General features: G+C 47.1%; 1 protein-coding gene across 3 annotated transcripts in view; it reads right to left on the reverse strand.

Annotated features, from left to right (window-relative positions):
• The window catches only part of TMCO3 (transmembrane and coiled-coil domains 3), a 1285122-nt gene that overhangs the window by 1223061 nt on the left and 37832 nt on the right, over positions 1-24229 (reverse strand). For all 3 annotated transcript variants that reach the window (XR_011283572.1, XM_069637136.1, XM_069637137.1), the window contains exon 2: positions 15926-16470. Coding sequence is in view for 2 of the 3 variants with exons in the window: in XM_069637136.1 (XP_069493237.1) it covers positions 15926-16414 (489 nt within the window). In the remaining variant the exon portion in view is untranslated. The remainder of the gene's footprint in view (positions 1-15925; positions 16471-24229) is intronic.

Here is a 24229-nt window from a genome sequence, read left to right on the forward strand (position 1 = left end):
CTCTGGAGTGACTGGAAGCGGGAATAGTTGTAAATATTGAAACTCAGTATCGCCTGGTAGTGGTGCTAGGTGTGAGATTAGATAGGTATAGGTTGCTAAATGTTTTATGTTTGTTTGTTCTGCTATTTGTCGTGTTTGTCAGTGCTGTTGGTAGTCTTGGAAGCTCGCCTACGTCTTCTTTGTTCACTCTCCCTGCGAGTCCTGTCATTAGCAGGTTTGTTTGCTTGGTTTCGTGTATATTAGGAAAGGATTGATGGATGATGCCTGGGTTACATATATGTTCATGGAATGTTAAAGGCCTCAACATCCCACAGAAAAGGAAGGAGGTGCTAGCCAGGTTGAGAAGGGAGAAGATTGACATTGCTTTGGTTCAAGAAACTCATTTATTGGACGAGTGCAAAAACCCTCTTGTCAATGGTTCACAAAGGTCCTGCTAAATTGTTATGGTAGCAAATCAAGAGGTGTGGGGGTTTTGTTTCGTAAGGGGTTGAATTTGATGGTGGATAAGGTGGTGATGGATGAAGAGGGAAGAATAATTTTGATTGATGTTATTTATGAGGGTAGTTCTGTCACAATTGGCTCTATTTATGGTTCTTGCTCTGGTGGGACATCTTTTTTTAATAGGGTTTTGTTGCTCTTACGGGACATGACTGGCGAATATGTGATTTTAGGTGGTGATTTTAATTGTGTACTTGATGGGCGGATGGATCGTACAGCGCATTGTAGATACACAGCTGAGAGCTCTAGTAGGGCATTTAGGGACTTTATAGACAGTCTGAATTTAGTGGATGTTTGGAGGTTCATGCATCCTGTTGGTAGGGAGTACACCTTTTATTCCCCTGTACATGATTCTGATTCGAGAATTGATTATTTCCAACTTACGGATAAATTGAATGACAACATTCTTTCAGTGAATATTAAGGAAAGGGGGATATCTGATCACTCCATGGTGACCATGCAAATGACTATGGGTCAGGGTGAAGCCGGGTTTTCTAAATGGCGGATGGAATCCTATATTTTGCGGGAACCGGGGGCGATTGAATCCCTAGAGAGTTTTACAAATACATTTTTTGAACTTAATGTTAACTCGGTTTCGGACCATATGGTTTGGGATACTTATAAAGCGTCCATAAGAGGGGAAATCATTAACATTACTTCTAGGTCAAGGAGAAAAGGGATGGCTGAACTTAAGAAATTGGAAGATGAACTGCATGCTGCTCAAAAATGATATGCAGTGTCTCACAGGATTGAGGATAAAACGGCTATAGGGAGTCTGAGGGACCAGATTAGACAGTTGATGGATTCTCAATACGAAAAGGGTATTTTTTTATGAGACAGAAATTTTGGGAGCAGGGGGATCAAAATGGTAAACTCCTGGCAAATAGACTTCGTGGTCTCATGGAGAGTAGCTTTGTTCGTAAATTGGAAGGGGTGAATGGGGATATTATCATCAAAAAACAAACATAATATATATGAAGAGTTTAGGACATTATTTTATACTGCTTTATATCAGGAGGAACAGTCCCCAATAATGACTGATATGGATGTGTTTTTTTGATAAAATTGTCTTGCCTAGGTTGAGTGTGCACCAAGCAGGAGTGGTAGATAGTCTTGTAACGGAGGAGGAGGTGCTGACAGCAATTAAACAACTTAATATCGGTAAATCCCCGGGTTTGAACGGGCTTCCCGCTGAGTTTTATCAGGGACTGAGTGGTGTGTTGGCTTCCTTTTTATGTAGTCTATATAATGGTTTTCTGAAGGACGGAGTCATGTGTTCCACAATGAAGGAAGCTTGTAGGGTAGTTTTGCCAAAACCAGGGAGGGATTGTAGGAAGTGTAAGAATTACAGGCCAGTTTCACTTTTGAATGTAGATCTGAAAATATTTACTAAAATATTAGCGAATAGATTGGATACATGTATTGGCCATTTGATCGGCGGTTCCCAGGTTGGTTTCATGAGACGGAGGTATGAATATGATCACATTAGGACACTGATTGACATTTTGGGATTGCCATGGACTACAACTCGAGAGACTCTGCTGCTTTTCATGGACGCTAAGAAAGCCTTCGATCGAGTCAACTGGTCCTTCCTTTATCATACCCTTAAGAGAATGGGATTTGGAGACATTTTTGTTAATGTTCTTCGAGCATTGAATTTGAACATTACTGCTAAGGCTTGAGTGAATGGTGCTATGTCTTCCTCTTTTTTCTTGTATAGGGGGACGAGACAGGGATGCCCATTGTCGCCCTATCTTTTTAATTTGGCACTGGAACCGCTCCTCGCATATCTGGTGCAGGAAACAAGTCTACGTGGTCCCAAATTTGGGAATGATGAGGTGAAAGTTCTTTGTTATGCGGATGATATGACCATTGTTTTGTCCAATCCAGCGGAGAGTTGCGACAAGCTTAAAAGTATGTTTGAAGACGTGGGTTGGTTATCAGGCCACAGGATTAATTGGGAGAAAACGGTGGCCTTCCCTCTGGATGCAAGTCTGCCACGGGATGTCTTGGGCTCATGGGATTGTAGTTGGGAAGTGGGTGCCGTAAAGTATCTGGGAGTTTATCTAATTCGAGATTTAAGAGGATGGTGGGTTCCAATGTGTCTAAAATACTGGAGACCGTGAAAAGAGATATACTTAAATGGAGTCTCTTGAAATTGGGGTTGTGGGCTAGGGTGAATGCAATAAAAATGGTTCTTTTACCCAAAATTCTGTATATTATACAGTCCATCCCTTTAAAATTCACAAGGAAAATTCTTGGTTCTATTGATAAAGGTTTTTCAGTCCTTTCTCTGGGGGGATGGTAATAGACCGAAAATTCCTAAATATATTATGCAGCGTCCTGTAAAAGAGGGAGGGTTTGGATATTCGGATCTGAAGAAGTACTGTATTGGTTTTTATCCTGAAAAAGAAATCGACTTTTTATCTCTCTGAAGCGGGCAACTATATACCTACTTGGCATATCATTGAAAATTCTCAATTTTTACCCTATTCTCTGAATACGGTCTACTCAATGTCGAACTTGCCGAATTCGGGAGTGAAATTGCCGACTATGTGGACTACTAGGGAGTCATTGCATGACTGAAGAATAGTGGAGATGAGGTTTGGATGCACTATGATGCCTCCCTGTGCCATCATTTGGGACTGCAGTTGGCAAATAACCCCTTATGCTGGAAAAGTTGGATTAATAAGGGTATACTCAAGATTCATGATGTATGGCACAATGAGTGTATGATTCCCTTTGATCGACTGAGGACGTCTTTTGGGATTGTGGGTAGGGAACGGGAACGCTATAGGTCTTTGAAGGCTCTTTTGATTGAGCGGACTGGTATGTTGAGTGGTGCTATGATGGAAAGACCCTCAGTATGCAAGATTGTTTGCTCCTGCAAGTGTACTGTGTCCACATATATTAAGTTGATGCCAAGGGATGATCGGGAGATGATAGCATGGGATAGGCTTCTCCAGACTTGGATTGATGACCTTGGTGTCGATATACCTGTGAAAGAAAGGGAATTTTTGATCCGTGTGGGGGTGCAATCAAAACTAGATCTGGGCCTACGTTACATTAGGCAACAGATCCTTTACAGATTGTATTGGACCCCGTCTAGGATGTCAAGGTTGGGTCTTTTAGGTAATTATTCCTGTTGGGGGGGTGTGGATGTGGCGGGGGGGACTTTAATGCATATGTTGTGGGACTGTTCGAGGGTGTCGGTTTTTTGGTCTGAGGTGTTGGATAGATGATGAACCATTGTGGTGGGGTAACAACTTCCACACACCTTTAGTTCCAATATCCTGTTGTCAAACAGGGCAAGGGGTTGTAGGACCAGGGACAAAGCTGATTGGTTGAATAGAGTTTTGGTGGTGGCAGCTTAGCAAATACTGTGAGTTTGGAAGTCACGGAAAAAAACAAAAGTGAAAATTGGCTGTTGGATGTGAAGACTGTCAAATTATGAAAAGGTTATGTATTTACAACAGAGGAAGGAAGATTGTTATTTGCGCTTGTGAGGATACTTTAATGAATTGTATGTCTAGGTACCTGTATTTTATATATTGTTCTTAGTGCACTTTGATTGGGGGGTTGGATGGAGTGATTTATGCATCATTATATGCTGAGTTTTTTTGTGTTGTCTTGTCTGGATGGTTGTGTGTCCGATCACCGTTTGCTGGCTGGGTTGTATTGCAGTATTTTCTTATTCACTTGCTTTACCAGTCTTCATGTAATATTTTATGGTTATTGTTATTATTACATCTTTTATGATCTATGCTATGTATTGTTTAATTGGGCTTGTCTTTGTTTTGGTGGTTTATTTGAAAATGAAATAAATTGAAACATTTTTTAAATGGGTCACTCTTTTTGGCCAATGTGGGCCAGTTTCATGAGTTACATCACTATGCAGCTAGTAGTTGACCATTGTTGCTGAATAAATATTCTTTAATATCACAATTTGCTTACATTTTAACAAAAAACACCCCCTTGGGTACTATTCAAACATTCTGTGCCTAAAGGAATGAATATCCATTTGCAACTGAGGGACACTTTTTCATTGGTGCCCGAGCTGTTTTATGGTCCAGTCTGACCATGTGAGCCGCCCCTGCCCATATCCTGCAAACTAAATAAAACGTTTTTATTTTTACACATTTCATGCTGGGTTCTGGGGCTCTTTCCCTACCCCCCCCTGGAAGGGGGGCGCACCGCACCGTTTGAAGACCTCTGCAAGTTTAATTTTTAGACTGAGTCATTTGTCTTTAATACTGAATTTTATATTGCCTTTTAATATGTACAGTGCTTTTGCAACAGTGCAATCTAAATCTAAATAATTAAATACAAAATAAATAACATTCTTACAGAATCAATAGCTTCACATTGAATATCAAAAGAGGGTTTCCCTTCCTGTGCCGCTTCAGTAGCGCCACTTCCTTCCTAAGCGCTGGGGTGAGGCATCCCTGTGCATCTGTGACCCCTTTTTAGTAGAATTGTCATTTTTTTTGCATTTTGAGCCTGTAAATTGTTTTTTTGCAAGCACAATGTGCTCTGTATGTGTGCGTGCCCGTTGCCCACTTCCCTGTTGGTTGGTCCCCCCCCCCTCACCCCATTTGGTCTTTGGCCTACTTAGGACATTCCCTCAGGGCAGCCCTTCTGCCCAAGCAGCCCCTTCGGCTAAGGGCCCAGAGGCAAAGGGCAGCTACAGATTGGGTTTGCCAGTGTTCGCCAGTGGAGCTTGCAGCGCAGCTGTCATCCAGTAGCGACTGACCAGGTAAGCAAGGTGGGACAGGGGGAACAGCATCACTGGTCCCATTAAACTGTACCACATCTCTTATTAATCCTATTAGCAAAAAGCTCGTAGTCTGCTGCACGTCGCCCACAATGTAGGCTATCTGGATCAGGCAGTTAGGCCTTTGTCTTATTTGCCCATTTCTGGCAGTTAGGCCTTTAGCCAGGAGTCCCAATTCTGGGTATTTTTGGTATTGCTGTGGTGTATGAGATTTAGGTTTTTCTCCCTCTAAGAAAATCGAATGTAGGCGTTTTGCATTGGCTGTTGCGTTTGTAGTTTAGGCATTTTTTTCCCCTGGCTTGCTGCTAGGCCATCTGGTGTTTTTGTTGGGCGGGCAGTTCCTTCCTTCCTTCCTTCCTTCCTTCCTTCCTTCCTCCCTTCCTCCCTTCCTCCCTTCCTCCCTTCCTCCCTTCCTCCCTCCCTTCCTTCCTCCCTCCCTCCCTCCCTTCCTTCCTTCCTTCCTTCCTTCCTCCCTTCCTCCCTTCCTCCCTTCCTCCCTTCCTCCCTTCCTCCCTTCCTTCCTATCTCTCTGCTCTCTCCCTCCATGGTGCTTTGCATCTCCCCCCATCGTCTCCAACTGCTACTCTATCACATAAAATATCTCTTTCAAAGTCTGGAAGGAAAAAGTTCAAGAAAGATCTCCTGGTCTCCAATCCAGGCCTGCCCATCGCTGACACATATGTCAATGCTTCTTCCAGGCAGACTGTCACCGACATCCCCTTTGTCGTTCCCTTTCTGGAACTTTGGACTCCCCATATGCTCCCAGTGCTCTCCCCTTTCTCTTCTCCGCCCATTAATGGTCGAACCAGATGGGAAGTTCTCTTGGCATATTTTCCATCCTCTAGGGGCATCATTAATGGCTACCAAAATAGCACTATCATTGGCCAGGGCTCTCAGCCCAACCTCCACCTTCTTGATCGGCGTCTTCCGTCTCTCACCAACTTCCTCCCTTCTCCTGCAACTCCTCTTTCTGCCACTCCTCTGACCCCTTTGCCACCATCGACAGACATACCACACTCAGATACACCGCCTCGCAAGACCTTCAAAAGGTGGCAACTAGCTCCACTTAGCTGCCCTCAATTCTCGCTCTGCCGTTAAACACTCCTCCGACATCTGCCACCTCCTTGAAGACTTGACCTTGACGTCCTTGCTCTCACCAAGACGTTATTCAGGGCCAGCTCTGTCACTACTTTTGACACACTACTCCAGGAGGGCTACAAGATCCTCTCTAAGCCCAGGGCTAACCGGCCTGGGGCGGAGTGGCCCTGATCTTCCTTGAATGGGTCCCTGCTACTATCGTACACACTCAGTCCTACTCTTCCTTCGTTTGCCTCCTCTGCAGGCTTGGAGGCTCTCCAATCCTATCACTGACTGTTGCCAGCATCTACAGATCCCCCTGGTCCGGTCTTGCTCTACCTCTCCGAGTGGTCTGACCTCGGCTCTTCTCTCCTGACCTCCAAAATTCTCCTCCTCAGACTTCAATATTCACATCGACTCCCCTGATGCAAACTCTGGACTCTTCTGCAGCCTCTGTGACTCCCTTTTCCCTCACCATTCTTCCCTCCGTTCCGACGCACTCAGCTGGACACACCTTGGATGCTCTCATTTCAGCAGACATCCCCATCTCCTACCCTCTCACTACACCTCTACTGGAATGATCATGCTCTCCTGTCCTCTCACCTGGATCTCTGCCAGTCTCCTTTTCCGTCATTCGACTGATGAAGCGTGCCAGTTGTTCCTTTTGCCACCACTTTCATTCCCCGTCCCACTGTGCCCACTCTCTCTCACCGACACAGCCCTTGCTAACCTTCACCTCTCCATCTCCAACACTCTGGATATCCTTGCCGCCGTCATGAGGATCTAGCCTCTCTGAAACGCAAGAGCAGAGCTAGTGAGCGGAAGTGGCAGGCATCGAGCACCTCCTCTGACAAACTGCCCTTCCGCCTGCTCCAGAGACAATACAGACTCATCCGCTATAAGAAGAATGCCTATATCCAAGCCTGCATCTCTAGGGCCACCAACATGGCTGAATTGTTCAAAATCTGCAAGGAACTCCCCCATCCTCATGCAGTCTCCACTTCTCTGCCATCCCTGCCCCTCTGCACTGCACTGGCCCTCACTTCATAACCAAAACACACGACACACGACACCCTGTCCTCACTCTCCCCTTCTCCCATTCCCTCCCCTCCCCTCCATTCTCCCTCTTGGCTGATTTGTGCAATCACTCCTTTGCCACTGGCTCCTTCCTGCCACTACCCAAGTACTAATTTGTGTTCCCTCTCCTCAAAAAGCCTTCTGCCGACCCCTCCTTTCCAGCTAACTAACTCCCTATCTCTCTTAACCCACTTCCTAGGCAAACTCTTGGAGAAACTGGTAATCTCCCAGCTGATTCACCACAATTAATCTGTTTGTCTCCACGACCACCGGTCTGGATTCAGAGCAGTCAGAGGCACGGAAACTGCACTCCTGAACACCAGTGAAGACTTGCTCTCGAATCTCAATTCCAACTTTCCCTCCATTTTCAATCTTCTTGACTTTTCCTCTGCCTTTTAAACGGTCAATCATGCCACCCTTATAAACCGGCTCTTTGATACCCTTGGCATCACGGACCTGGCATTGGACCTTCCTTTCCTCTGACCGACCATCCCAGGTACAACATGGCCCTTTTCTCGCCTCCGTCACACCCTCCACCTGCGCTGTCCCTCAGGACTCTATCCTCTCGCCGTGCCTCTTCAACATCTACCTTGCACCTCTAGCCCATTTAATTTCTGCCATCTCTCCTCATTTCCAGTGTTATGCGGACAACACGCAGCTCTTCTTCAAGATTCCCTCCACTGTCTCATCTTCTTCCTCTCTCATTCCCGACTGACTGCTATATGCCAGTAAGACTGAGATCCTTCTCATTGGGACCCCAGTTCTCTCCTTCCCTCCAACTTTCTGGCTGCCCTCCATGTGCCCCCCCCTCCACTCGCCCTCCTGTGAGCCAAGAAAACCTCGTTGTCATCTTTGACTCCTCTCTCACCTTCTCCCCACACATCACAGACCTTGCCAAGAAGGCCCACTTCCAGCTGCACCTCCTTGGAGGCATTCCCCTTTTCCTCATCTTCCCCCAGAAACTCAATGTCTCCAGAGCTCTGGTCATCTCTAGGCTGGACTACTGCAACATCCTCTTCCTCAATCTGCCCAAGTCCTCCCTTCAACTAATCCAGACTAGGACTGCAAGACGTCTACTTTGCTTCAAGCCCAGGGACTGCATCTCTTCAGCTCCAAAATCTCTCCACTGGCACCCGGTTGCTGCGAGGATCAAGTTCAAGCCCCTCTGCATCATCCAAAAGGCTTTCTGGGGCCTGGGAAAATGCTACATCCAACTCGCTCTCCCTAAAAACCTCCATGCTAGAGAACTTCGGTCTTCCAGCTCCAACGATCTGCATAGCAGATGCTTTTCCAAGCAGAGAGTGGGTGGGGAGGGGGGTATGATCTCTGTCTTGCACAAGTGCCTCCCTGTGGAATGGCCGCCTTGCCTCCCTCAGACTTGAGCCGGATCTCCTTAAGTTACGGAAGCTTCTCAAGACCGTGCTTTTCTTAACGTCTCCCTCTGCCTGGTTCCTTACGATTCATAAAGGGCGCCAGGCCCTCCTTGACCAGTCTACCCTTTTATTTGGTCTCCCCTGTACTTGTTCTCCCCTGTCCCCCTTATATGCTCTTACCCTTCCGGGTCACTCCCTTTGCGCTAGCCTGGTTTCAGCTACATGCCATGTAACCTTATAGAAGCTGGCTTCTTCCCATTACAGGCCGTACCAACGCAGTATCGTTCTGGCGTAATGTTGTACTGGCAGTGTTCCGATGTAGTTCCAAAGTTGGTACGGCCCATATTAGGAAGAAGCCACCTTCTATAAGGTTACATCGCATGTGGCTGATCATCTCCAGCTCCTGCAGGAAGACTGAAGGAACTCAGTCTGAGAGAAGGACCGCCCACAAAGGGGAGAATACCATATGTGGAGGGCGGGCCCTCACAACAAACAGCCAGATTAAGCTGCATTAAAAAACCTCAAAAACAGCAGACTCAACATTAGCTGTTCTAGCCCTGATGAAAGTGGTTTCAATGCCTGGATACCACTGAAAGCGGTCGGCTCATCTTTACACTGTCTGTGCACGAAATGGATTAAAGATTGAAGACCCTGTGCCAGACTACAGTTTCATCTCTCCATAAAACTAAAGGATAGACCAAGATCTTTTTGCCATTTTTGAGTTTGAAGTTCAGGAGAAGCGAAGGATACTTCACACATGAGGACAGAGGAATTCATATCAGAACTCCGGTCAACCTATTTAAATTTTAACTATATCCAGCTACACACACCCTGGTCTCATGGTTTAAATGTCATGGTACCAACCAGGGACTTTTGGGATTTTTAAGAATATCTGTCCTCCATAGAAACTGAATAAAGCTGAAAAAAAATTTCACTTGGAAGACAGTCTTAATATATGATAAAAGGGCAACAAAAAAATGCAACCAAATAATGGTCTCTTTGAAAATGATCTAGAAACAAGATTACCTGAATCATATTGTGCGACTACTAAGAAGGGAAGATTCAGGTATTAAACTACCCTTTAGGTCCAGCACGCCGATGACTATTATACTTTGCCAGCATAGTTACTGGAAAATCTCCGCTCTCAGGTCATTTTTCTGGTATCACATTTTTTTAAAAATAACAATGCTCTTTTATCTTGTGCATTTTCTTCTAGGCGGACAGGTGAATTGAACTAAATTTGGATATTTTTTAAGATATGATCACTTACTGTGCTTCTATTCATGGGTGCCAGCTTTTGCTATCCTCTATGGGGCAGAAGTCCCCACACGTAGTGAAGCGTGGGAGCCCTAACTATCACCAGGTCAAAACACCACATTTTGCAGCAGGAAAAGGAAACACATCCATATGATTTACAATAAACATAGAATATCTCTGCAACTGTCACCTATCCTGCTGAATTGCCTTTGGAACATTCCGTTATAGGATACCCTTACTTCCCACTGCTATTCCCACACCCTGGAAACAGAGTTTGCTTGTTCATCCCCCTCCAATCAAGGCTCAGGGAAAGCATTGATGAGGCGCCCTTCTCATTTATTTTGAAGTGAACAGCAGTTTATAATTTTGCAAGACGCATGCTAGCACATGCCCAATCCTGAACACAGCAGGAGAGGGGACGGAAATCCTGCCACACCCAGCGATTTAGATGTGATATGATATATGATGCACCATTTATAATGCGCATATACACACATGGGCAGCAGGTGCAAGTGGATCTAGGTCACCTGGCCTGAGCCCCGCCCACCTCGTGCCTTCCTGCCTGCCGCTCTTTTTCACCACTTAGCAAGCCCCGCCCAACTGGTGCCTTCCTACTTGCCGCTCTTTTTCACCACTTAGCAAGCCACGCCCACCTGGTGCCTTCCTGCTTGCCGCTCTGTTGCTCTACTTAAGGAGCCCTCCAGCTTATTTTCCTTTGCAGATGGGGAGCAGGTGCAAGTGGATCTAGGTCACCTGGCCTAAGCCCCGCCCACCTGGTACCTTCCTGCCTGCTGCTCTTTTTCACCACTTAGCAAGCCCCGCCCACCTGGTGCCTTCCTTCACCATCACTGTCTTGTGGCCAATGCTGGATTTGACTTTTATGGACTTCATTCATTCACGGTGCGTCACTCTTTCTCAACTCTCATGATGGACTTCCTTTGCATCTTGTACTCATGGTGGCCCTAAATCATGCTGTTCCCCATCTTCATCTTGTATCCTGCCTTGCAACATTATGTGTTACTACTGACTTCTGCAATTGTATTCGCTCTCCACTCTTGCTTCGCCACTCTTTTTGACTGCGTACTCTCTTTTCTCTCCTCCTTTCCCCTTCTCCTTTTTCCTATCTCCTCCCCTTACTTTCTTCTATGCACTTACTCTATCAGAATTGTCCCTGGACCTAATATGATAGCAACCTCGTCTGTTTCCTCCACACTCCCATTACTGTTTTTTTCCTCCCCACCACCCCTCCAGCCCTTTCTGAAATTTAGTCAGGCCTAGTATGATAGTTGCTTGTTTTGTTCCTCCCCTCCCTTTCTGCACCCCTCTCCCTCACCTTTTGTTTTTCTCCGGCTCTACCAGAAATGTCGTCAGGCCTAGTACGGTAGTCGCCTGTCTGTTTCCATTGCCTTCCCACGCTCCCCCTCCCTTCCTTCCTTCCTTATCTATGTCTTAGCTCTTGCACTATCTGAAATGTCGTCAGGCCGCGTACGATAGTTAATTTCACATCCTTATGGTTCATGGCCTGTAAGAATGTGGTTGTATTTTCCCTTGCCTTGAAGCGCTTTGAAACACATTGTGTATAGGTGCTATATAAATAAACTATCATATCTCGAGGCGCGACAAGGCAAGGTAGGGAAGACAGAGGGAGGACAAAACAATCTTACTGGGCCTGGTGTCATTCAGATTGTGCACATGCAGGCGGGGGGGTTGGGAGGAGAGGAGAAGTGAAGGAGGCAGTGCAAGGGCTACTTGTCGTGAGGAAGTCCGATACCCATTGAGATTCAGAGGGTAGCCAGGCAACTAGTCAGTGCACGAGAGAGAGAGAGAGAGAGAGAGAGAGAGAGAGAGAGAGAGAGAGAGAGAGAGACAGAGACTCAGTGCAAACAATGTGAAGCAGCATTTTTCACAGAGAGGTCTTGAGCTGCTTCTGTAATCTCAGGTGGTCTGGCTCATGTTTGAGAGGGGCATGGAGGCCATTCCAGAGAAAGGCTCCTCCTGCAGAGGAGAGAGATCTACCACCCACTCACTGCCTGGCGAAGTGCCTGACCCTCAGAGAGTTGGAGGTGGCTGAGCGAAGGGCTCTAGCATGAAGGTGCTTAGGAAGAGAGAATTGGCTGTAGTGCAGGCCCCGGCCCCAGAAAGCCTTGTAGACGATGCAGAGGGTCTTGAACTTGATTCTTGCAGCCACCGGGAACCAGTGGCGACATTTCTGGGTGAGAGATACGATCCCTGGACTTGAGGCCAAGGACAAGTCTTGCAGTCCTGTTCTAGATTAGTTGCAGAGGGTGGAGAGTAGAGGAAGGAAGATTGAGAAAGAGGCTGTTGCAGTAGTCCAAACTAGAGCATACCAGAGATCTGGAGACCGTGAGCTTCTGGGGGAAAGTGAGAAAGAGAAGAATACCTCTGAGGAGGTGCAGCTGGTAGTGGGACTTCTTGGCGAGATCTGTGATGTGAGGAGAGAAAGAGAGAGTGGAGTCGGAGATGACACCAAGGTTTTTTGCCTCACAGGAAGAGTTTCCAAGGAGGGCGGCCAGAGTGAAAGAGGGAAAGCGGGCGCAAGGGTCCCAATGAGAAGGATTTCAGTCTTACTGGCATTAAGGCAGAGATCGTTGGAGACGCACCACTCATGATCGCAGCTAGACAGTCAGAAAAGAGAGAGGAGAGGAGGCTGAGGGGAGACTGAAGGCAAGCGGAGTGTAATTGTAATGGTTTATTTGTAAAGCGCTTATACACAAGTGAAGTGCTTCAAAGCGTCAGTGAAGTGCTTGGAGTGTCATCCGTCTAACACTGAAAGTTAGAGAAGAAGGTAGAGGATGAGGTGGGCCAAGTAGATGCTGAAAAGCCCGGGCGAGAGGTTAGAGCCCTGGGAAACGCCACACGTGGAGAGGGGGGGGCAGAAGAGAAGAAGAGAAGAGAAGAAGAGAGAAAGAGAGAAAGAGAACCCAAGTTGGACCTGGGAGGGTCGGTCTAGGAGGAAGGAGGTCAACCAAGTCAGAACCGGATCAGTGATGCCCAAGTTCACACGGAGGCAGTTGATAGGGATGGAATGATTGACAGTGTTGAACACAGAGGAAAGATCAAAGAGTACGAGGACAGAAGGAAGGCTATAGTCAAGATTAGTGAGCAGATCTTTACAGGTATTCAGGAGAGCAGTTTCCGTGCCTCTGGCTGCTCTGAAGTGAGACTGATTGTCATGGAGACAACCAACAGATTCAGTGTGGAGAGTAAGCTAGGAGATGGCCAGCTTTTCCAGGAGTTTAGCAGGAAAGGAGTGAGAGATTGGACGGTAGTTTGACGGACTGGAAGGATCGGCAGAAAGTTTTTTCAGGAGGGGGTGCACGAGGGAGTGCTTCAGGGTAGAGGGGAAGTTCCAATGACAAAAGAGTAATTGCAGAAATCAGCCAAGGCTGCGTTAGTCCAAAAGTAGGGGGCTAGTGCCAAGAAATGAAGACACACCAGTCACAAGGAACAAATATCTAAACAGTTTATTCACACTCCAGGTGGAATCGACTTTGACAATGCATGGCATACAGGCATAGGAAAAGTGAGCCAAAATGTGTGGGCGTAGAGTGTTTTATGCACCTTCAGAATACCACGACAGATTTTGGCTAGTTCATCACGTGATAAAGACTTGTGACCTACAGACCTACGGACGTGGGCAATTTACCATGGCAACATGTGCTCAAACACTCCATGTCACCCTGCAGATTATTTACTGTCTGGGTAGCAAAGTGAAGAGGGGTGTAGGAGAAGATTGTGTTCTCCAGCACAAGGTAACATTCCTCACACTACTTTATGTTATTGCTAGGCTAAAAGGTCAGTCTGTAGGTCTACTCAGTAGCTTGTTGATCATTCAGAAAGAGAATATCCTGTGAATTGTGCTTCGCTTCATTCGTCTGGATCGCACATTCACAATTAGCTGCAGAAAAAAAAGACAGTCAGGGAAGACAGGATGGCACCTAATTTACAGATTAGCTACGCTCGTGCCAGTGCTTCAAGGCTCTGTTAGAGTTCAGCGGTTTCAACATTCCTGTGTAGGGGAAGGGGCATGGTTTTAGGGAAGCTTCCGAAGAGATGACTCTGCGAGTTCTCACCGCGTTCAGAATTAACTCAAATGAGAGCAAAGCAGCCAAAATGGCGTTTTGAGTAACCGTGATGGCGCCGCTCAATGTGTACGTGCTTAGGCCAACATTATGATGCAAAATTCATCTGATTTTACAGCTGGAGCGAGGGTGACGATCTGATCCTTGATGGTTCTGGAGGAGCAGGGGGCACCTGCTTGGATGACACTTTCATAGATCGGATTTGTCTAGAAACATTGTCAGGTGTGATTGGAGAGAAACCGGAATTGAGGAGGAGAGGGAGAGGCAGCCAGAGGTGAGCCGGTAGAGGAAGAGGCGAGAGGAGATAAGGTGTCCTGAGATTTAATGGTGATGGAGAAGCCAGAGCCGTGCAGAGGGCCTGGGAGGGTTCAGGAGAGGTGGAGACTGCAGTAGGATTGGCCAGCTCCTTGCATGCACGTTTTTTGTTTTGGGTTGCCCCGTGCAAATACTTTGCACAATCTCCACCGGGGCAAAATTACACTCCTGCCCCCGTTGATCAAGGAGAGTGGGTGCAAATGCATCCTCTGCCCCTATGTCCTCCGATCCTACGAGTATAATATTGAGCCCACCACTTTTATTTTAGGAATTGAGCCCCTTTAATTTTGTTAGCATTTGAAGACCTGCAAAATTGCTTACTCTCACTGCCTCGAGATCTGCCAGGTAAATAGGCATTATTGTATTAGAAGGCAATCCTGCAGTACACACAACCTGCCCTTTCTGCCCCAAGCCCAAATCCCTGCCCTGACATGACATCCTCGAAACCTGCTTGGAGACAGTCAAAATAATCCTTATCTGTAGCTTCTGAAATAAAAGCATATTGCTAAGTTTTACCAAATATACACATAATCAAAATAAAAACGATCATGAAACTTATGCAAAAACAGCAGTTCGCTTGAGTCAGCAAAACACAATCACCATAAGTTTACAATGCTTTCCAGAGTCAGATGGTATTTTCAAACCAAAGTTTGAAAATTATCTTTTGCAAACAATATTTATACTAATTACATATGGGAAGAAATATGTTCAGTGCCTGAATTGCAGAAGGGTCTGAAAAAATCCCAGCTTCACCACTTAACCAAAAAGTATGTGCTCCCAGGCCAATACTTTTATCTCACTATGCGCGATCTGCCAAAATTCGTAGTCTCCAATTCATCGCACACGGTCTGCTACTTTAAATTAAAAAAAAGCCTCACTGCTGATATTGCCAATTTTAACAGTAACAACTCATATTGGACATCACAGTGCATTTGTCTCCTGCCTTGCTCACGGTAACGTGTTTTTAATTAACTTCCCATGATACCTTTGCGTGTTAAAGACAAATAATATCACTGATGCCACCACTTATGAAAAGATAGACCCCCCTCAACTTTTGCCGTCCAGGATCCGCACATCCTAGGGCCGGCGCTACTCACGGTGCATCAACGTCTGTTCCTTTTTAAACGGTATCCGTGACGCCAGAAAATCTTAAAAGAAGGCATGCATGAAAGACACAAGCCAGATGTTAGACGGGCTAAACGACTTGGTATCCCAGATAGCCACAACAGTCTACCGGAAAACGTTAAAATAAACATTTGCCCTGGCTCTAGTAATGTGTGCCCTTGCTGTAAGAATGTATTAAAGATTATGTTGTGCACAAAAAAAAAAAACAAAAAAAAAAAAGCCATCGAGCCACCTCATCTATAAATAAATATTTCTAAAAACACAGCGACTTCCTTTTGCCTGGCTGGCCATAAAAACACAGAGGGCACTGTGTGTGCCCCACTCACCTTTATTGCAGCTTCCCGCAGGGCCTCGAGACGCTGTTTGCTGCTTTCCTTCATGTTCACGACATCCTTGTAATTCCCTTGTAAGGCCCTTCGGAGCCCGTGGACGGCTTGAAAAACAGAGTTTTCGCTTTCATTCAGTTCCTTTTGGAAGATCTCAAAAGTGTGCACCTGAAACAGTTTCTCTTCATCGGAAAGGCCGGGGTCCTTCTCCACGGCTCGGATTGCATTTTTTAACTTGTTGAGAACCACGTTTTTCTGGTGAAGAAGAGCCGAGAGTTTCCTGCAGTTGCCCAAGAGCCACTGTTTCCGCTGCCCGACTGCAGCCCCTTTCCCCTGGTGCAGCTTAATGGCGTGTTTAGCTAGGCTGTCGTGCTCCGCGCCTCTCACTGGTCCGCAAGGCAATAGACAAGCCAAGAGCCACAGCAAGAAAACCGGTCCAGGTGCCGTCATTGTGCGCTCTCCTCCACTGGAACGAGCTTGCTCGCACATTCGGATGGATGCGCACTCCTGCAGAACGCTACTTGCATCTTCAGAGTGCAGCCAAACTAAAGAGAAAAGAAAGTAGTGAGACTGAGACACGGTTTTCCACTATGTCTTACACAACACCCAATACCTTAACAATGCAAAATTGTATATACAGTCAGTACGAAAAGTGTCCATATTTAGATGTCCTGCTGCCAATTGACTCTGCTTAGTAGCTCTCTTCCCTTACTGACTGACATCTACGTACTCGACGTGGCAGAGGATGATCAAATCCACAATGAACTGCTGTCACAACAGCCAGGAGCTACAGCATGTTCTCGGTCCAGTGTTATTTCTTCTCTCTTTTGGGTTGCTGTGTGGTCAGTGTGGCATTAACCTGGTATTTGTTTGTTTATTTTATTTGTATAGCGCTCCAGACCCGTGGGTAGAAGGGCGCTAAAAGAGTCAGTTACAGGAATGAGGTATACATTTACATGGTACAACAATTACAATTTACAAAAATTTACAAGCTTATTTACTCAGTCAGCAGGTTCATAGGAGATTCAGAGGTGATCACTACTCTTTGTTCAGTAGCCAGCGAATAACATGTTTTCCTAAAGATTGGGAAGGACTCAATGGTTTTGATGTTGAGGGGTAGGGAGTTCCAAAGAAGTGAGGCAAGCACTGTGAAGCTAGAGCCACCAGCTCTTTTTAATGTGAATCTAGGCACTACCAAGCATAAGGAGTTAGATGACCTGGTTATTCTGGGAGCGGATTTCATGACAAATTTGTTGGTGCGATATGCTGGGGCTAGGTGGTTTAAGGCATTGTAGGTGAGGCAGATGGTTTTAAGGTCAGTTCTTTAGGGAAGGAGCCTGCCTGATCTATACTGATGTTATATGCGTCTTTTTTGGTGCAAATTATCTCCTTTTTATATAAGGCGGATGTATTCCTGAGGTTGGATTTGTTTTCCACTGATGGGTTAGTTTTCCATATGAGTTCTAGTTTAGCTTTATGTTTCCTGAGTTGTTTAAGTTCAGGGGTGTACCACAAGTTTAAATGGGCTATTGGTTTACTTTTGCATAGTTTCAAAGGGGCAATGGTATCCATGGCACTGGCCATGGACTTGTTGAAGGTGTCAACCAGTAGGTTTAGTTCAGCATTGGCCGGTAGTGCGTTTAGGGCTGGTAGGACCAGTGGTAGTAAGGCCTCGGCCGTAATGTTACGTTTGTTTCTGGTCGGGCAGGCAGGCAGGTGCAATTGGACACTTTTTGGGAGCTACCTGATTGATGTTGATTTCGAGGAGGATGAGGTAATGTTCTGACCATGTGCAAGTAGTGTTGCAGTTGAGAGTTTCTACCCAATCGATAATTCTACCTTTCTGGTGAGTGGGTAGGGTACTGTGTTGAGTGAAACCGTGCTCGGTAAGAGCGTTTGCTAGTGTAGCTGGGGCATCGTTAGGGTCGTTGTAGCCAAGATTAAAGTCGCCGAGGAGAATAGATTGTGCTAGCGGCTTGGAATTTTCGGCAATGAGCGACGTGATCTCTTCTTCAAAGACTCCAGGTGCAACTGGTGGTCTGTAGATAAGGTGAAGTGTGATCATACTTGTGGGAGAGGTTTGTAACTTGACTCACAAGATTTAAGTGAAGAGGAGGAGACTGATCTACAGCCAAGTAGTGATTTAGAGATGAATGCTACGCCACCTCCTCTACCGTTAGGTCTATCAGCTCTGAGGATGGAGTAGTTGGCAGGGATGGCTATAGATAGGTATGGTCCCGACACCTCATGTAACCACGTTTCTGTTAAGGCAAGGAAGTCGAGATCATTAGTTAAAATGGTGTCGGCAACTTCTGTGGGGTTTGCCGCCAGGGATCTGACATGGAGTAGGGCTCCTTTAAGGGGGCGTGGATCTGGCTTATTGAGGGCCTTTGGTGACTTCTGGGTCATGGCGTTGTAGTTGGCAAAGTGCCTGCTAGTTTTCGGAAGGAGTCTAGTGGCAAGTCTGTTGTTGCGTGCTGTGATGTTTGGGTTGGCTGAGCATAAGGTTTTTGGGGCGGCCTTTGGAATAGGGGGCTTAGTATCGAGTTTAGTGTGGTTAGGCTTGGTGGTGTCCGGGACGCTGCCTAGAACATTGGGTCTGCAGTGACTGAAGGTTTTGTTGGAGATAGTGTTGGCTGGGAGGCCAGTGTCTTTGGATAGGGTATGGTGATGGTGTCCGTTCGGTGAGAAGGGTGGCCAGGAGGGTAGGAAGGGTGTGGGGCAAGGGATGGGGTAGTGTCTGGGACATCCAAGGTTAGCTAGGCCATCCTTGAAGGCTATGAAGGCATTGCTGCTACAGGGAACATTGTCCTGTATGACACAAAAGGGGAACATGGTTGAGAGTGAACCAGATGAACATGGTCTAGTCACAGGGCTGCGCAGTGCGAGTCCAATACACTTTAGGTTAGCGTGCGGCCTTGGGACAATACCTAGATTTGAGAGTGCATTAGTGGGCTGAAATGCAGTGAGGCAGTATCTAACGTTGGCACTACACTTAGGCTAAGGTGCAATAAAGCGGCAATTGGATATGTGGACATATTGTTAGGCTGGAATGCAATGGGCAACAACGTTGGCAGTACACTCTAAACAGTATGCTGTATATAGTTCCCTCATGCCCCCAGGTTCTGACCAACCAGTAGGGCAAATTAGTAATGCCCGAAAGACTGACTCAACAGTTCATGTTGGGCTAGTTTTCTGGACCAGTATGGGCCACTTTAATCTCCAAGTATACTGTAAATTTGGTTGTTTTGACCCACCTCAGGCATTTCTAAGTAATTTACTACAAAATAATTACGTCGAAAGTACTTTGAAAAATAAATGGAGTTGTGGATTTAGGGGTTAAAAGCGGTGGGGAATGGTTTGGGTAGGTGTAGTAGTGAAGGGGAAGGAGAGCATAGGGGCTGGGGAGGGCAAAATCTTACAACAAAAAAAAATACATTTCTCAGTAATCATTTCTTAATAAATTACTTTTAATTGATTTCCATCAGTTAAACGACATGGAATTGTTTTGACCAATGTTAATGTTATGTTACTCAATATTTATACTGCGTCCATCACCATTGTAGTGCTCTTCGGGTGCTTGGCCTTGTCCGAGAAGGTGCAATATTGACCACAGTCGGAGAGCATGAAAAAAAAGGCAGGGGAGGGGCTGGTGGGGATGATAGGAAAGGGAGATTAGCCAATAGACTAACAATTTAGGGTGGAAAAGCACAATAGATGAGAAGAGGGGACCGTGGTTTAATAATTTGGATGCACGTTTCTTAGCTATACATTCTTGATAAGCATGAGAGAAAAAGTCAGAAATGTGCTGCTTATGTTATTTATAACGTACCTGTACACAAGTGTTTCTAAACGCGACAAGGGAGGGGAGACAGAGGGAGGACCAGACAAACAACCTTACTAGACCTTGTGTAATTCAGATTGTGCAAGTGCGAGAAGTGCAACGGGAAGGGGGTTGCGGGGTGTGAGTGCAAGGTAGAGGGGAGGGGAAAAAAAAAAGGGCAGCATTGCTCGGAGTAAGTGCAGCCAGGGCAGCGCAGCTCTGGGTAGTGCAAGGAGAACAAGGGACTGTAGAGTTACAGTTACAGCCCCTAAGTGCGTGGTAGGCCAGGAGGCAGTGCAGGGGTGACTGATCAAGAAAGAGGCCGGTACCCAGTGAGACTGAGGGTAGCCAAGCAACCAGTTGGTACAGCAGACAGGTAGTTCATCAGGGAAGGGAGAGAGGGGAAGCAGAGGAGAAGCGGAACGTTTTGAGCTTCTTCCGGAACTTCAGGTGGTCCGGCTCAAGTTTGAAAGGGGCAGGGAGGTCAGTCCAGAGTGAAGTATCAGCAGGAGAGAGATCTACCCCTCACTCTCTACCAGGAGAAGAGTCTAACCCTTATAGAGTTAGAGGTAGATGAGCGAAGGGCTCAAGAATGAAGGCATTTTGGAAGAGCGTTGGATGTAGTGCAGGCCACGGCCCCAGAAAGCCTTGTGGACAATGCAAAGGGTCTTGAACTTGATCCTTGCAGCCACCGGGAGCCAGTGGAGAGATTCCAGGCTTGGAGCGATACAGTCCCTGGGCTTGAGGCCAGGGGTACGTTTTGTGATCCTAGTCTGGATTAGTTGCAGAGGGCGCAGAGTCGAGGAAGGCAGATTGAGAAAAAGGCTGTTGCAGTAGTCCAGCCTAGAGAGAAGCAGGGCCCTGGAGACAGTGAGCTTCTGGGGGAAAGTGAATCCCTTTGAGGAGGTGCAGCTGGTAGTGGGACTTCTTGGCGACGTCAGAGAGGTGTCCCAGATGTGAGGAGAGAAAGAAGGTGGAGTCGAAGATGATACCAAGGTGTTTTGCCTCGTAGGAAGGCAAAGGAAGAGGGCCAAAGGCGGGCGGCCAGAGTGAGAGGGGCAGAGATTGTTGGAGGCACATGAATACTGAATTGCGGATAGACCAAAATGAGCGAGAGAGGAGACTGAGGGGGGCCTGAAGGAAAGCAGAGTGTCATCTGCAGGACACTGAAAGTTAGAGATCATGTGGGCCAAAGGGGCCAAGTAGAGGCTACAAAACCAGGCTGAGAGGATAGAGCCCTAAGGAATGCCACAGGTGGGAGAGAGAGAGATCAAGATGTCCAGGTTCCCACGGAGTCTATTGATCAGGATGGCATGGTTGACCATGTCGAAAGCAGAGGAAAGATCAAGGAGGATGAGGACAAGGACAGAAGGAATGCTGGAATCAAGGTTAGAGAGCAGATCTTCACGGGTGTTCAGGAGAGCAGTTTCCGTGCCTCTGGCAGCTCTAAAGCCAGACCGATTGTCATGGAGACAACCAACGTATTCAGTGTGGAGAGTAAGCTTTTCCAAGAGTTTGCCCAGGAAAGGGGTGATGGAGATTGGGCAATAGTTTGCAGGGCAGGTAGGAGCGGCAGATGGCTACTTGAGGAAGGGGTGCAGCACGAGGGAGTGCTTAAGGGGAGAGGGGAAAGTTCCAGTGGCAAAAGAGTGACCACAAAAAATCGGCCAAGGCTGGCACGAGGGTGTCAATATGGTCCTTGGTGGTTCTGGAGGAGCAGGGGAGCACCCGTTTGGACGACACTTCAATAGATCAGACTTGTCTAGAAACCTCATTAGGTGTTGTCAGGGAGAAAGGAGGAGGAGAGGGAGAGAGAGATGGCCAAAGGGGGTCAGAGAGAGGAAGAGGAGATCGAGGATATAATGTCCTGAGTTTTAGCAGAGAAGTGAGAGGCCAGAGAGTCGTACAGAGGGCCTGGGAGGGAACAGGAGAGATAGAGACCAACCGGACTGGCCAGTTCCTTGCAGATTTGAAAGCGTTCGGCCGTGTTGTTAGAGGCCACAGAGATGCAGGCTTGAATGTGTGCTCTCTTCTTGGACAGGACAGTCTGTATTGCCTTTGGAGCAGGCGGCAGGCCAGTTTGTCATAGGATGCGCCCGAAGCCCTCCACTTCCTCACAGACCCCCTACACTTGCGTTTCAGGTCGGCAAGGTCGGAATCATACCAAGAGTTGCACTTGGAGGTAGGCTTCAGCCGGATTCCCACGACAGGGGCAAGGATGACCAGGGTGCTGGAAATAGAAAGATGCAGATTAGAAAGGGCTTTGTCAGCCGCAGGAGCCGGAGGAGCAGAGAAAGCAGAGGCAAAGGCATCCACTGACACACGCTTCATGAGCCGAATGACAGAGAAGGTAGGTGACAGTGCTGGGGTTGGGGGGGCTTTGCCTGAAGGATAGAGAGTTTCAGATGGGAGGAGAGTAGGTCAGTCCAAGGGAAAGGAGTGTTGAGAGGGGAATGTCTGAGGTGATTAGAACATCCTAAGTATGTCCGGCAGAGTGTGTCGGGCCAGAGGGCAGAATGGGAAGAGTGAGTGAAAACAGAGGCCGGGACCCACTGTGGAAAGATCAGAGCCACTCCACCTCCAGGATGGTTGGTTCTGGGTTTGGTGAGGATCTTGTATCCCACAGGGAGTGTCAAAACTCGTGACAGAACTGGCTGTAAACCATGTCTCAGTGAGAGCAAGGACATCTAGGTTGAGCTCTTCGAGGAGGTGACAGATGTCAGAGGAGAATTTGATAGCAGAAGTAGAGTTTAGAGTAACGACATGGAGCAGGTTGCCACATTTGAAAGACTTCCCTGGAGGGGTACAGGCTTGAGGTACACCCTGCAAAGGTGGTAGAGGGGCCCGAGGGTGGGCAGAGGAGGAAGATGAGGGTGCCAGAGAGGTGACAGAAGGAGTAGCAGGAGAAGGGAGGAAGTTGATAAGATGCAGGAAACACCTATCGAAAAGAAGGAAATTGGGCTCAGGGCCCTGAACCAAGACGTTAATGATGGTCTTGGAGGAGTGGAAGAGGGCCAAGAGGACCTCCCACCTAGGGCAACCGTTAATGGGAGAGGAGGAGAAAGGAGCGAGAACAGAGACCATTCGAAGGTCCATTGGTCTGGAGAAGGGATGTCAGTGAGAGTCTGTCTGGAGGAAGCACTGGTATAAGTATCAGCGATAGGGAGGCCTGGGTTGTAGACCAGGATGTCCCTCTTGAACTTCGTCCTTCCAGACTTAGTGAGAGGGATTGGGTAAGAGATAGAGTAGCAGTGAGAGAGGGAGAGAGTGTGTGTGTGTGAGAGAGGGAGAGAGTGTGTGTGTGTGTGTGGGAGAGGGAGAGGGAGAGGAGAGACAGCCCTGTGGCACACAAATAAGAATGCACAGGTGGAGGAGGGGGGGCAGGTTCACCACAAAGGAAGACACAGGAGGGTAACAAGTAACTCACAACAATGAACGGCATGCCTTGCTGGGGCGAGGGGGCAATCTAGGTAGGAGCCTAGAGAGAGCCAGAGTTACCGGAATGTGAAAACACCCAGATAAGAAAGGGTGGGGCTACGAAGGTGCATGGGGCTTAGGCCAGGTGACCTAGATCCACTTGCACCTGCTCCCCAACTGCAAAGGAAGAGAGGCTGGAGGGCTGCTCAAGTAGGGAAAAAGAGCGGCAAACCAGGAAGGCACCAACACTTTAATAGCAAGGCTTAGCAGTGATGGCAGTGTCTAGCCTAGGCAACGCATGGTGCTAGAAATGGGGTGTGCAGTTGCATGATGAGCTTGGGCGGTGCTCAAGCTCTGAGGGTTACACAAGATTCGTTTTTAAAAAAAAACAAACACTCATTGTTAACAAGGGTGAAAGCTGGATATGCCAATCCAGCTGACACTGTCAGCACCAAGAGTTGGACTTTATAGATGAATGCATGGGGAAAACACGATGAAAGTGGTAAGGCAGTGGACGAGTCAAAAGGAATATTACGTTCCTTAAGCTGCGAGCCTGGTACAATTTGCCCATAACCTAGGGTTGCTAATCTATATAGCAAGGACACAAAGGCCCTGATAAAGTAGCATTGCACTGGGGTTGAGAGGTTTCTTGGTTCCTGATAAAGTAGTAGTAGTGTTATGTTAGTATAACAAATCAAAAAATAGTGACTGAAATAATATCAAATAAAAAATTCAATTTCTTTTTTTTTTTACTTTGGGGGCCCGCTGCTCCAAACCCCATTTGCCCACGCTTTTAATCCCATCCCGAACCTCCCCCCACACTTTATAACCCCTTACCCCCACATATTTATTTTTTGTTATTTTTGCATTCACTTTCCCCCCCCCCCGATATATATGTCACTGCAAACCTAGTAGTACTAGTAGTTTGTTATTTATATAGCGCATTTATCCCATTAGTATGGCCTCAATGCGCTTGTGAGGGGAAGGGGGAAAACAGCCTCGGGGGACTGAAGTCCAAGGTATGGAAACATTGTCAGAAGAATTAGAATGCATGTGCGCATTTG

Source organism: Ambystoma mexicanum, chromosome 7p, assembly GCF_040938575.1.
Source record: "Ambystoma mexicanum isolate Mex_15411 chromosome 7p, UKY_AmexF1_1, whole genome shotgun sequence".
NCBI lineage: Eukaryota > Metazoa > Chordata > Amphibia > Caudata > Ambystomatidae > Ambystoma > Ambystoma mexicanum.